At 55.2% G+C, this 13230-nt stretch overlaps 1 protein-coding gene across 1 annotated transcript in view; it reads left to right on the plus strand.

The window, feature by feature from the left end:
* Positions 1–2747: 2747 nt before the first annotated feature.
* Positions 2748–13230, plus strand: part of PLEKHN1 (pleckstrin homology domain containing N1) — an 18991-nt gene continuing 8508 nt past the window's right edge. Inside the window, exons 1-8 of the mRNA XM_041460262.1 lie at positions 2748–2863; positions 4679–4778; positions 8301–8447; positions 8732–8812; positions 9869–9956; positions 11371–11495; positions 12058–12207; positions 12759–12839. Coding sequence (XP_041316196.1) covers positions 2784–2863; positions 4679–4778; positions 8301–8447; positions 8732–8812; positions 9869–9956; positions 11371–11495; positions 12058–12207; positions 12759–12839 — 852 coding nt within the window. The 5' untranslated portion in view covers positions 2748–2783. The remainder of the gene's footprint in view (positions 2864–4678; positions 4779–8300; positions 8448–8731; positions 8813–9868; positions 9957–11370; positions 11496–12057; positions 12208–12758; positions 12840–13230) is intronic.

The raw sequence follows: 13230 nt of genomic DNA on the forward strand, positions 1-13230 counted from the left end.
AGCTGGAATTGGACAGTTAACCCAATATGGAAATGGACCAAAACTGATAAAAGTGTGAAAACCCATGACTTGGAGTCCACCTTGGGTGTAGACCTGGCCAGGCTCTTGTACTGCCCGAGTTGTATCCTTTTTAAGGCCTTTTAATAAATCCCCACTTTATTCCTTTAACTCTGTCTAGCCCTTAACTTCCTTTATTTATTTTAAAACCCACTTTATTCCTTTAACTGTCCAGCCTCTGTTCCAGGTCAGCCTCTCAAGGCACCAGTGCCACCTGGCCCTGCCAGCCCTGCTGGTGTCACTGCTGTCCCAGTGAGCAGACAGGACCTGTGACAGCAGCAGGACAGGCAGCAGCAGCAGCACTTGTGCCCCTGCTCTGAGCTGGGAGGTTTTATTTAGAACCAACTGGAGGAACAGCACGTTTGTGGTCACGGCCTGAGCGTGTTAGCCACGGATCCGAGGAGGAATCACACTTTTCTGCACAGAACACAGCCGGGGCTGTTTGCTGCAGGGTCTGACCACGGCCAGGAGGTGCTGGGCTGTTGTTGTGCTGTTTGCCAGCTGTGCGGAGAGCAGAGAGCAGCCCCTGCCATGAAAATCACGGAATTTGTGGTGGGGGCCCTCCAGAGGGGTGTTGTGCTGGGCCAGGAAGGGTTAATGGATTCTGGGCACCAAGGGGAGGGGGGAAAAGGAGCTGATTTTAAAGGTCAAAAATGGGGAGAAATTTTATGGCACATCCGTTCTCAGCTGCTCTCTCCCGGCGAGTGTGGCCTGACCGTGCAATCCCTTTTTGGGGAATATTTTGTTACTGCAAGGGTGAAACCACCACAAATGGGAACAGTCCAACACCCCCTGTGTGTCTATCAACCAACCCCAGCTTGATTCCAACAGATTCTCCAGGAAAACCTCCTAAAATAACCTGTAGATTTGTCACACCACATCCTTTTTGGTGTTAATTACATCACTGGTATTTATGTTCACTAAATCTGATTTTTTTCCGAACGTGCCATCAATTCAATTAGTTTTGACAAGATCTGATTCCCACAGCCCCGTGTTGATTTGTATTAATTATATTCTCCTCCTGTAATTCTCAAAGTTAATCCAACTCCCTCACAGCTGTTACATCATTTTCCCAGGAATTACTGTCAACTGGCAACCCCATAATTACCGGGGTGGTTTTTTACCCATGGAAACACTGATATCCCTGTTAAATTATGCAATTTCTTTGCAAATTCCATGGTCCTGCAAGACTGAATTGCAACAGTGACTCAAACCCTTTGTGTTCAGCTCTTTCAAACTTTCTAATGTGAATTCTATTTTTTGATCCAGAGCATTCATTTTGTGTTTACCTCTTAGCTGTCACCTGAAAATAAAAAGGGTTTCTCGTTTCCTATGGCTGTAACTCCTGGGGTTTTTTTCCACCACAGAAACATTGAGTCTGCATTTACCTTTTGTCATTAACTTCTCATTTTTATTGTTTATATTTCCATGCAGTGAGGCACTCACAGCACAGTCAGAAATCTTCAGTTTGCTTCCTTTTAAAGCATTTCTTCTACAAATATTCTTTTTTTGCTGCTCGTGCACATCTCCTTTTGCTCTTTGCTCCCTTGATCCATTTCCCACCATTCCTAGATTTTGATTAGTGTCCAGTTTGATTTTTTTTTCCCCCATTTATTTTTATATCTTTAACCCTGCTGGGAAGGGGGAACCCTTTGGAACCCTTCAACCCTGGGGATTTTTGTTAATGCTTAAACAACAACCACCAACTTTATTTCACTGCATCCTTATCTCCGCCAGTGCAGCAGGCCCAATTCCTTTTGGGAAAACGCTCTGGGATGGGATTATCGGCCCAATTCCTTTTCGGATAATGCTCTGGGATGGGATTATCGACCCAATTCCTTTTCGGATAATGCTCTGGGATGGGATTATCGGCCCAATTTCTTTTTGGGAAAATGCTGCAGGATGGGATTGGATTGTCGGCTGAATTCCTTCTGGGAAAACGCTCCAGGGTGGGTTAATCGCCCAAATTCCTTTCGGGAGAATGCTCTAGGATGGGTTTCTGGGACGAATTCCTTCTGGGAAAACGCTCCGGGATGGGTTAAACAGACAAATTCCTTTTGGGAAAATGCTCCGGGATGGGATTATCGGCCGAATTCCTTTCGGGAAGAAGTACCGGGATGGGTTTCTGGGCAGAATTCCTTTTGGGAGAACTCTCCAGGATGGGTTTATCGGCCGAATTCCTTTTGGGAGAACGCTCCGGGATGGGTTTCTGGGCAAAATTAAATTCGGGAGAGCGCTCCGGGATGGGTTTCTGGGCAGAATTCCTTTTGGGAGAACTCTCCAGGATGGGTTTATCGGCCGAATTCCTTTTGGGAGAACGCTCCGAGGTGGATTTCTGGGCAGAATTCAATTCGGGAGACCGCTCGGGATGGGTTTCTGGGCAGAATCCAATTCGGGAGAACGCTCGGGATGGGTTTCTGGGCAGAATTCAGTTCGGGAGAGCGCTCGAGATGGGTTTCTGGGCAGAATTCAATTCGGGAGAACGCTCGGGATGGGTTTACCGGCCGAATTCAGTTCGGGAGAGCGCTCGGGACGGGATTCCCGGCGGCCGCAGCCCCGTGCCGCCGGTGGCTCGGGCGGATTCCCAGGAACAGGTACCTGGCCCGCCCCTCCCAGCCCGCGGGGCGGGAGCGAGGGGCAGGATCGGCTCCGGGCTCTGCCCACACCCACTCGAGTCCCGGCGGGCGGAGAGCAGCGGCCGGGAGCGGTCCCGCAGCGATCCCGGCATGGGGAACATCGCCTGTGTCCCGCAGGCTCCCGGCGGCTTCAGGAGCTCCTTCCGAAGGAAACCCTCGCTGAAGAAGGAGTGAGTAACCCCCTCCGGCTCTGGGATGTGGGAGCGGGGCTGCATCTCCTGCGGGATCTCTCCCGGCAGGGGATTTCCTATTCCCGGTGGTTTCGGGGGTGCTGGGCACTGCCAGACCCCGGGACCAGTTCGCCCCGGTGCCTGGGATGGAATTCTCAGCCGGCAGGGAACGGGAGAAGCGCCGCTGAGTTAATTTTTGTTTGGGTAATTAAGCTTCCCTCGGCGGGACAGGGTGCAGAGCACCTGATATTCCCTGTTTTCACTTGTGAGTGTTCTTATTCACAGTTGTGGTGCTGTTGAGAGAAAACAACATTGCCACTCCTCGGGCTTTAGGGAGAAAGCCCCAAATCCCAGCACCCCGCTGTAGGATTTGTGTTTGTAAACCCAAAGGAGCAGAAAACTCCCGTGAAATCCTTTGGGGATTTGGGACCCAAAGGAGCAGAAAACTTCCATGAAATCCTTTGGGGATTTGGGACCCAAAGGAGCAGAAAACTTCCATGAAATTCTTTGGGGATTTGGGACCCAAAGGAGCAGAAAACCTTCGTGAAATCCTTTGGGATTTGGGTGCTGGGCTGGCCAGGGCAGTGCTCAGGTACCACAGCCGTGGGTGGCTGTCCCAAAATAGGGACAGCCAGGGAATGCACTGCAGCTTCCCAGCTTTCCCACTGCTCCCATCAGCACGGTCAGAGCTGGAAAAGAGTTCTGCAGGGAACCAGGTGATTCCTCATGAACCTGTCTGTGTTGAGTTCAGTGCCAGGGCTGTGCCAAAAAGCCCCTAAACTCTGCCAGGCTGAGGGGTTTCTGATTGAAAGGAGACCCTGAACTGTCCCCTTCGTGTCCTGTGCTGCCAGAAATCGGGGGCAAACCTGTAGGAGCCTGAGGAGTTCCTGTGGGGTAAAAGAGGGGGGATCTCTTGGGGAATTTGGGGTAAAAAAGAAGGGATCCTTCAGGGAGTTTGGGGAAAAAGAGAGGGGATCCCTTGGGGTGTTTGGGGAAAAAGAGAGGGGATCCCTCAAGGAGTTTTGGATAAAAGAGAGGGAATCCCTTGGGGAATTTGGGGTAAAAAAGATCCTTTGGGGAGTTTGGGGGAAAAGAGATTGGATCCATCAGAGAGTTCAGGGTAAAAGAGAGGGGATCTCTCAGGGAGTTTGGGATAAAAGAGAGGGGATCCCTCAAGGAGTTTTGGGTAAAAGAGAGGGGTCTTTGGGTCTTTGTGCTCTGGGGGTCTCACACCAGGACCTGTGGTGGAGCAGCCAAGCCCCAGAGCTCCTCCTGTCCCACTGACTCCCAGCTTCCCACGCTCGTGGGGATTATCCTGGTTTTCTGCTGCAATCTGAGGAAGTCCCAGCACTTCCCAGCAGCACCAGTGGCTGCCTGGGACTGGTGTGCACACAGGGAGAAACTGGGAGTGGGAGGGAAAGGAGGGGGAAGCCACCAAGGCAGAAATGAACCCTGCCTGTGAATATCTGTCATGAGGATCCATCCCCACTCCAGGGGCTCTGCAGGAGCTGGGTTTGGTCTTTGTGTCCAGGCCCTGTGCTGATTTGGGGGCACAGGTGAGCCAAGCTGGTCATTTGGCTGAGCAAAGAGCTGTAAAAAAGCAGAGAAACCCCAACAAATGCAGCAAAATCCTGTTCCAGTTCTCCCAGGCTTTGTCAGCCCTGGCTGGGCTGGGATGACTCGAAAGCCCGTGACAAATTGCTTGCTTGCTGTCCTGGCTTCCTTATTTCTGGGCAGGATTCACCATGCCTCAGCCTAGACCTGTATTTCCATGTGTGTTTTAGTTGGTTTTTTTTTTTTCCTTTTCCTCTGTAGACAAAATGGCAAGAAAAAGCTGCCCAGCTTATTTGGGATAGATGGAGGCCAGGAGAGAGACACGACCACGGACAAAATCCTGCAGTATATTCCAGCCAAGGCAAGTTCCAGCACCTCCAACCCCCTGCCTGCTGCTCCAGGGGTTTATTCCCACCCACCCCAAGCACAGCATTTGGGAAGGACGTTGGGTTTGGGTCTGGGGGTAGCAGCATCTCTGTCCCAAGGAGATCCCAGGATGGGATGAGATCCCAGCAGCTGGGTCCCCGTGCAGGTGTGGAAGGCACCTGGCTCAGCCAGGGGTGCTGCTGGGAGCCCAGCAGGGCCATGGGGACGTGGGGACATCTCCCCCACACCTTTCCTCTGGGTTCTTTTGTTTCTGGGTCGCCTGGGAGGGAAGGGAGAAGCCGAGCGAGCTTTGGCAGGTGGGATGATTCATTCCCACGCCGCAGTGAGACGGAGCAGGAGCGGATTAGCCAGGAGCCTGGGAAGGGAATCAGGAAGGGCAGGGCTGCCCCGGGCACGGCCCAGCCTTGTGGCCACATGGCCCCGTTCCCAGCGCTGCTGGGGAAAGCAGAGGGGAGCCAGCAGCCCCCGAGGGTTTGGTGGGTCCTGCTGGGTGGGCCGGGGGTGTGGCAGGAATTTTGGGAGCATTTGGGCTGTGCTGGGCGTTCATGTGGGGAAGGGGAAACTGAGGCACAGCCTCAGTGCCAGGCAGAGGGGATTGCAGGGAAGGCTTCCTGTGGGAATCAGCTGGATCCCAAGGGATCAGGCAGCAAAAATCAGGCCCCAGATGGATCCTGGATTCTTCCCTGGGGAAGCAGGATAGAGTTAGTGGATCCTGGAGAAGGAATCCTGGCAGAGGTCACTGGGAAATGCTCATCTTGGCACCCCAGGGAGTGTGGGATCTCTCCAGGGATGGAAGGAGGGAGGGTGGAGCAGGTTTTCAGCCTTTACCCTCTTCTGGGGCAGAGGGGATGCAAACCTGGGGCTCAGCCACAAGCTCCCTGTGTGGCCTGGAAGTCTCCTGGGCTTTGCCCTCTCTCCCTGCTGCGTTTTTGGCAGCAGCAGCAGCTGCGGAGCTGCCAGCACAGGGCAACCTCAGAGGAGATGGCATCGCCCATCCTGCCACGACAGGCCACTTAGGACGGGGACAGGTGACAACCCTGCACATTCTGCCCCCCTCCAGCAGCCCCTGCCCTGATTCCCACAGCTCCCAGTGACAGCCTTGGGGAGGATGTGCCCCAAGAGCCGCTCATTTGGTGTTTTTCCCATGGAGCAGCAGCCCCGGGGCTCCTGCTGCCAGCTGAGCTCTTCCTGCTGCTGATTCACCGCGGGGCTCGGGGGCTGCAGGGGCCAAGCAGTTAATGAGTAACTCGTTCTACCTGTAGGATGAGAACATGTCAGGGCACTTGCACCTCGGGAGGAACCGGGCTTGCAAGGATCGGCGGTGCCTGGGAGCGCTGGGATAACGGGAACGGCTGGGCTGGGGCTGGAGGAGGGCACACAGCCCAGGCTGGGGAGGATTCCTGAGGAAGGGAGAACGCCAGGCCTCGTCAGCTTCGGCTGAGGCATTCCCATGGTTTGGGAGCTGAAGGACAGCAGATTTCAGGGGTGATCCCGTTTTTCCACAGCCTTGGAGCTGCTCCTGTGCTCAGCCATTACATCCATCCCCTCAGGTTCACAGGCTTGCTTGGGTGAGGGAAATATTCCAGTGGCTGTGGAAGCTCTCCCTCTCCCTCCTGCCTGCGGGAGGATCCCTCTGGAAGCCCTTTCCTAGCGCTGCTGCTGCATTCCCAGCTCCCAGACTGCTTTTTCTTCTCGGTGCCTTGTTCATTCCTGGGAAATTTGGCTGCCACGTCCCCAGCAGCAGCAGTGACCCAGCAGCTGGTGGCTGGTGCTGTTCCTTATCTCCGTGCCCATGATTTTATCACTTCACCCTCTCCCCACTCCCAGGTGCTGCTGGTGCCCTTATCCTGTGTTTTGTTATTGCTGCACCTGTGACCAGCTGCTCTTTGCTCTGCATTTGTGACACAAATACCATTTTTACTACGCTGAGCTGCCCCAGTGAGACATTTACTGGGAACACAGTGTGTTCCCTAAATTCTGTTCCACAGCTGGGAAACTGGAGGGAGAATTTCAGCAGGAAAGGGTTCACTCACGTCCTAAAAACAGCAACCCAAATTCAGCGAGCCCCTGGAAGGAGCCCTGTGCTCTGCAGGTCAAAGGGTCCTGACCACTTTTGGCTCCATTCCCACTTCCCCAGCTCCATTCCCAGTTCCCCAGCTCCATTCCTGGTTCCCCAGCTCCATTCCCAGCTCCCTTCCTGGTTCCCCAGCTCTATTCCTGGCTCCATTCCCAGCTCCATTCCCAATTCCCTGGCTCCATTCCTGGCTCCATTCCCAGTTCCCCAGCTCCATTCCCAGTTCCCCAGTCCATTCCTGGCTCCATTCCCAGCTCCATTCCCAGTTCCCCAGCTCTATTCCCAGCTCCATTCCCTGTTCCCCGGCTCCATTCCTGGCTCCATTCCCAGTTCCCCAGCCCCATTCCCAGTTCCCCAGGATGTCTGGAGCAGGCTGACCCCATGCCAGAGGGGTGAGTCACAGAGGGGCCCTGCAGGACAGAGCTGGGTGTCCGTGGTGTGGCTCCTCATCCTCATCCATCACGGGCACACGCAGCTGTCCTGGCAGGGCACAGCAGGAACGGGATCAGGAATGGGGTCAGGAACGGGCACAGCGGCAATGGGGACGTGCTGGGGGTGTCACCAGCCCTGCTGGACCCCAGGGAACCACTGCAAACCTCCCCTGGCCCACCCAGTTTTGGCTTGGAATGAATTCCCAGGGTCTGGATGTGCCCAGCAAAGCTCGGGTGCAGGAGGGTGTGGAGCTGAGGGGATCAGTAATCAGGGTGCAGCCCTGCCCTCCTCCCCAAGGACACCAGCAGCCCCCAGGAACCCAAGGGTTCTTCCCAGAAAAACAGCAGGAAGAGCTTTATCCTCGGTGGGGAGAAGTGAGGGGTGTGGGGTTGTGCTCCTGCACAGAAGGAAGAATTCCCATAGAACCAGAAAATCAGGGAAGCCCCCAGCCCCGAGTGCTGCCTCCTCTCCTCAGCCCTGCCTCTCCTGTGGTGCTTTCTGTAGCTTTTCCAGGTTTTTTGCAGTAAAAATCTTCCTTGCAGCTGCTTTTGTGGCTGTGGGGCTCTGCCCCAAAACTGCCAGGCACCCAGAACCCAGAGAAAGTGAGGGATCTGAGTGGGATCTGAGCTGGGAGAGCTGAGAGATAGATGGAAACAGAACAGAAGAAACCTTTCCACTGCCCCCCATGGAAAGCACACTCAGGACACACTGGGATGGTTTTTCTGTGGAGCTGGGACACCCTGAAAGTGAAATGTGCCTCTGCCCCCCTCCTTTTCCAGCCCAGAAGCCCCAGCTTTAGGTCAGGATCTCCTCACAAGCTCCCAGCAGCAACGGAGCCCCGGCCCCACGTTGGCAAGGAGACCCAACAACAAACAGCCCATCCTGGGCACCTGCCCAGGGCGCCTTTCCCAGGAATCCCTGCTGGGAAGATGTTCTGGGAATGGCTCTTCCACCAGCTCTGATCTGCTTTTCCCTGTGTCCTTGGTACAGATTATTCAGAAGCAGGAAAACCAGAAGGAAAACTTGGACCAGAGGTTCCCCAGCCTGTTCAAGAAGGGCCGAAGAAAAACGGTTGTCAGGAATTTGGGCAAAATTATTTATTACTCCAAAGTCAAGTTTAAGTTCCAGTACTGCCAGGTAAACCTGAGGCACCTCTTTGTGGGGGTTTCTGTGCCCAGGGATGGTGGAGTAATTGGGAAGGGAGGGGTAATTCTGGGAAATGGGATCATGCAGAATTCTCTGGGCACTGCCACGTGGTGCCCAACTGCTCCCATCCCCGTGGGCACCTGGGACACTTCCATCAGCACAAACGTGGCCCTTGGAGCAGCTTTTCCGTGCCTGGGATGCAGAGGGAGGCTGGGAGGTGTCCTGAGATAACCCCAAAGTGTCCTGAGATAACCCCAAAGGTGTCCCTTCTGCAGGAGGTCAACAGCTGCTTCCTGGAGCTGTTCCAGTCCTACCTGTACTTCCAGTCCACGGGTCCCAACGGCCTCACCTACCAGGTAGGGCCTCACCTGGGCAAGCTGGGCTTCGGGCTCTGTGGCAGACAAACTCCTGGAGATGTCCCCAAGTCCTTTCCTGGGGATGCCAAACTCCTAAAGGGTGTTTTGTCCCAAAGCCTGTCCCCAGAGCAGCTGAGGGTCACCTGGGCCAGGGGTGAAGGAGCCCAGGGACAGGTAGGAGCAGGGGGGAGGTGACCTGGAGCCACCTTTGTGCTGAGCACCAGGCACAGGGAGCTGAGCCTTGGGAAACCCCAAATCCCCCCGGCCTTGGTGCCCGTGGGGGTCTAGGGGGAGTTCTCCATCTGCAGGATGGGCTTTTCCAACATGAATTATTCTGTGGGAGAAGGGGGGAAGAGAAAGCTGAGCCTCGGGGAGCTCTGCTGGCAAACCACTCATGAATCTTTTAACCTGGTGGTGCTGGGGAGTTGCAAATAATGAATGAACTGTTCTGCACCACAGCCAAACAGCCACAGCTGTGAAACAACAGCCCCTGAACGTTCTTTTCCTCCACACAACTGAGGAACTAAAACTGAGCATGTCTGGGAGGTGACTGTAAAATTAGTTCCTCTTAGAAATGATTAATTAGCCTTTAGAAGACTTGAGGTTGATGTAAAACATCCGGAAAACCTCTCCAGTCACCCCCAAGGCAGCCTTCAACTGAAAATTCCCGATTCAGGAGACAAACAACATCTCAAACTCTCCTGACTCCTTTAGAAACAGCTCCTGAGTTTATTAATTGTGGAGGAATTAACAAGGAATTAATGTGCCCCAAGGCATTAGAGCCATTAGCATCTTTTATGGAGGGAGGACAAAGTTGTCACCTGCTCCTGGGCTTTGGCAGAGTGGGAATCTGAACATGCAGAGTCTGGGAACTGGACAGCTCAATTTTCCTTTTGGCCCAATCCCATTCTCTGCCTTTCTCCTGTTAAATCACCATTACTTTGCTGAGGTTTCTCTTAAAACGGAAAGAGAAAAAAAAACAGTGGAATATAAAGATATTCCTCAGAGGACTGCTGCAGTTTGGAGCCCAGAGTAACCCCTGCTCTCCTTCCCCAGGGGCTGCTGCCTCTGAAGGAGCTGGAGGTGCGTGAGCTGGGCGCTGGGCAGAGCCCGGGCCAGCAGGACCACGCTTTCCACATCTCAGGTGGGTCTGGGGGCTGCTGGGGAGGGGGGCTGGGGTGGCTCTGCTCCCTGTGCCAGCCCCGGGGACACCCCCAGAGCACCCTCCTGCCCAGTCCCAAGCGTGTCCCCCAAGTTCCTCTCCTCATTTTCTGTTCCTTCTGGGCCCTCTTTAGATGTGGCAATGGGTGATGCCCTCGGGGTGTGCCCGGGGGTGAGGGTCAGCTGGAGGTCATGCCCTGGCAGCACGATTCCTGCTGGCTTTAATTTGCATTTATAATTGGTGTGAGGAGCTGGATGCCCGGGGAATGCCCAAGAGCAGCATCACACAGGGAAACCAAGGGAAGAAAAAACAGGAGAGCTCCAGAGCCGCAGACACGTGGGTGCCCAGAAAATGCTCGACACCAAATTGCTGTCATGGGTTTGGAGTCACTCAGGAGTCTCTGCCCCACTTCCCCACCTCAGCTTTGTTTACCCTGCATTTCCTGCAAGACAGACACACTACAAAGGCTCAGTGAAACGTTGTTTATAAATAATGCAGGAATTAGGGCACTAAAGATACCACAGAAGGGCAAAGTCCCCCCATTTTATCCGGGCTTATCTGGGTACCTTCGAGTCCCACAGAGGCAGATCCTTCTGAGCCTGCAGCAGGCAGGGTTTAATGTGGGCTGAGAGGTAAATTATTAATCACGACATCCACTCTGCATCCTGCCAGGAATGGTTATTGCCCTCAGCAGGCTGTGTTGGGAGCAGGTAGCAGAGGGTGTGGGAGGCTGTGCTCATGCCCTGAGATGAGTGAGAGCTGGAAACTCTAGAATCAACAAGCTGCAGGGCTTGTCCCTCCCTCTGAGGGGATGTCTGGAGTCATCCTCAGCTTGGCTGGCACGGGTTAGATTCGGTGAGGCAATAAATAAACAAACAGTGTCAGAAAGCTACTGGTGTTCTACGTCTGGAGAGCCAGGGTGGAACTGGGAGATAACACGGGGCTTTCTGCTGAGGGAGAAGCACCTTGGGACAGTCCCTGCCCACAGAGAGCCTTCCCACAAACTGCTGGGGGGGTTGGAAAGCTGAAATCCACCTCTGGAGGTCAGGCATGGCTTTTGGGCTGACTTTGGGATTTGTTCTTGGCCTGGATTGGGGTTAAAAAGTGTCTGGTGGTCAGGGAGGGCTTGGTGTGTCTGAGAAGGCTGATGTGACAAAAGGGTGGCAGGGAGGGCTGCAGGGGGGTGGCAGCAGAGCTCTGGTGTCCCCACACCTCGAGGAGGGATGGGCAGAGTGCCAGCTCTGCCATGAGGACTGCAGGGGGGTGGCAGCAGAGCTCTGGTGTCCCCACACCTCAGGAGGGCTGAGCAGTGTGCCAGCTCTGCCAGCTGGCTCCCGATGGATGCTGCCATCCCTGCCCAGCTCTGCTGTGCTCACCCCGGCTCTCCCACCCCCAGGGCCCCTGCTGAACCCCCTGGTGGTGTTCTGCCAGTCTGAGGCCGAGCTGAAGCAGTGGCTGTACCACCTGGAGAAGCAGATCCAGCTCTGTGGAGGGAGCCTGGCCTTGCCCCTGCTGTCCCAGGTGGGTGTCCCATGGCCGTGTCCCACTGCTGGCTCCCAGCTGGGAAACTGGGGTAGATTCCCTTTGGGGGGCTTTCCTGGGGATAAAAGGGTGCAAAAAGAGCTTGCAAGAGGGGTCTGAGAGCTGCTGGCAGGGGGGATATGCTGGGAGGAAGAGCTGCCACCCACGGGTGCCACCAGCAGCACAGTCTCCATGGGGTCAGAGCTTGGGTCTGCCTCAGAGAAGCTGTCACGCTTTTGGGTGCTTGTGCAACCACCCAGAGCTTGCAAAACATCAGGAGGAGGAGGCTGAAGCCTAGAAAACAGAGAGGAGTTGTCTCTCCCAGTCTCTGAGGGTGTTTTAATTCCCTCCCCACTTGTCAAACAGAAATATCCCCCTTGGAAAGGCATTTCCAGGTGATGCTCGGTGTGGAGAATGACAATCCATTCCCAGCTGGAAAACTGCCTCCTGCCCAGATTTATCTCTTCTTTCCTGCTCCTGCCACACCAGAAAAGCATCCCCAGGTGGGGCAGGCCCTGGCTGAAGGCAGGGGAGGCCGGGTGGTCAGTGTGTCTGTCCCTAGAGCGGCTGGACGCAGAACGCCGGGGACAAGGAGGAGCTGCGCTGGTCCGTGCAGAACCTGCCCGTGCAGGAGTGGAGGGGCACCCAGAGGGAATCCCTGGGAGAAATCCTCTGCGTGTCCAAGGTGAAGCTCCAGCACCTGCCCTTCCAGGTAGGACATGGCTCTGGGGAGGAAGGGAGGGATGGATCCATGGATGGATGATGAATGGGTGATGGATGGATGGATGGATGGATGGATGATGGATGGATGATGGATGGATGGATGGACGGATGGATGCATGGATGGATGGATGGATGGATGGATGATGGATGGATGGATGGGTGGATGATGAATGGATGGATGGATGGATGGATGATGGATGGATGGATGGATGGATGGATGATGGATGGATGGATGGATGGATGATGAATGGATGATGGATGGATCCATGGATCCATGGATGATGGAGGGATGGAGGGATCCATGGATGAAGTCACTAGTGCTCCATGTCCTCGTACAGGGAAACAGCCTGACCCTTCCCAAATCCATCTCTGAGCACAGGGAAGCAGCCTGGCTCTTCCCAATCACTGGGAAGCAGTCTGGCCCTTCCCAAATCCATCTCCCAGCACAGGGAACAGCTCAGCTCAGCTGTTCCCAGAGCCCTTGCCCCAGGCTGCTGTCAGGAGGACAAAGCCCAACCCTCTCCCTGCTCCCTTCCCCAGGAGCAGCACGACCGGCTCCTGGTGCTCTACCCCTCCACGCTGGTGATCGTGTCCAAGGAGCCCAGTGGCCTCTGTTTCAAGGTGAGTTCCTCTCAGAGCATCCTGCTGCTCTCCACCTGCATTCCCCATCCCTCCCGTGCCAGCTGGCAGGGAGCAGGCACAGGGGTGGTGCAAGATCCCTTCCCATGAGAAACACCTTGCACTCCTCCAGCAGCCCAGGGGGAAGGAGCTGCCTGCCAAGGAGTCTCTGGGAGGAGGAGGAGGAGGAGGAGGAGGAGGAGGAGGGAGGCTGTGCTGGCAGGGAGCCCGGCCCTCCTGCTGCAGACAGGAGCTGGCACAGCCCCAGAGAGCCCCTCAGGGGGTTTTGCCCCCCAGGCTCTGTGCCATGGGACCACTTTGGAGCTGGGAGCAGCCTGGCAGCACAGCTGATGCTGTGGGGAAGGGCACAGGAGGGGAGGGGAGGGGAGGGGAG

The sequence above is a fragment of the Pyrgilauda ruficollis genome, unplaced genomic scaffold, assembly GCF_017590135.1.
Source record: "Pyrgilauda ruficollis isolate IOZ18807 unplaced genomic scaffold, ASM1759013v1 scaffold141, whole genome shotgun sequence".
Classification (NCBI taxonomy): Eukaryota; Metazoa; Chordata; class Aves; order Passeriformes; family Passeridae; genus Pyrgilauda; species Pyrgilauda ruficollis.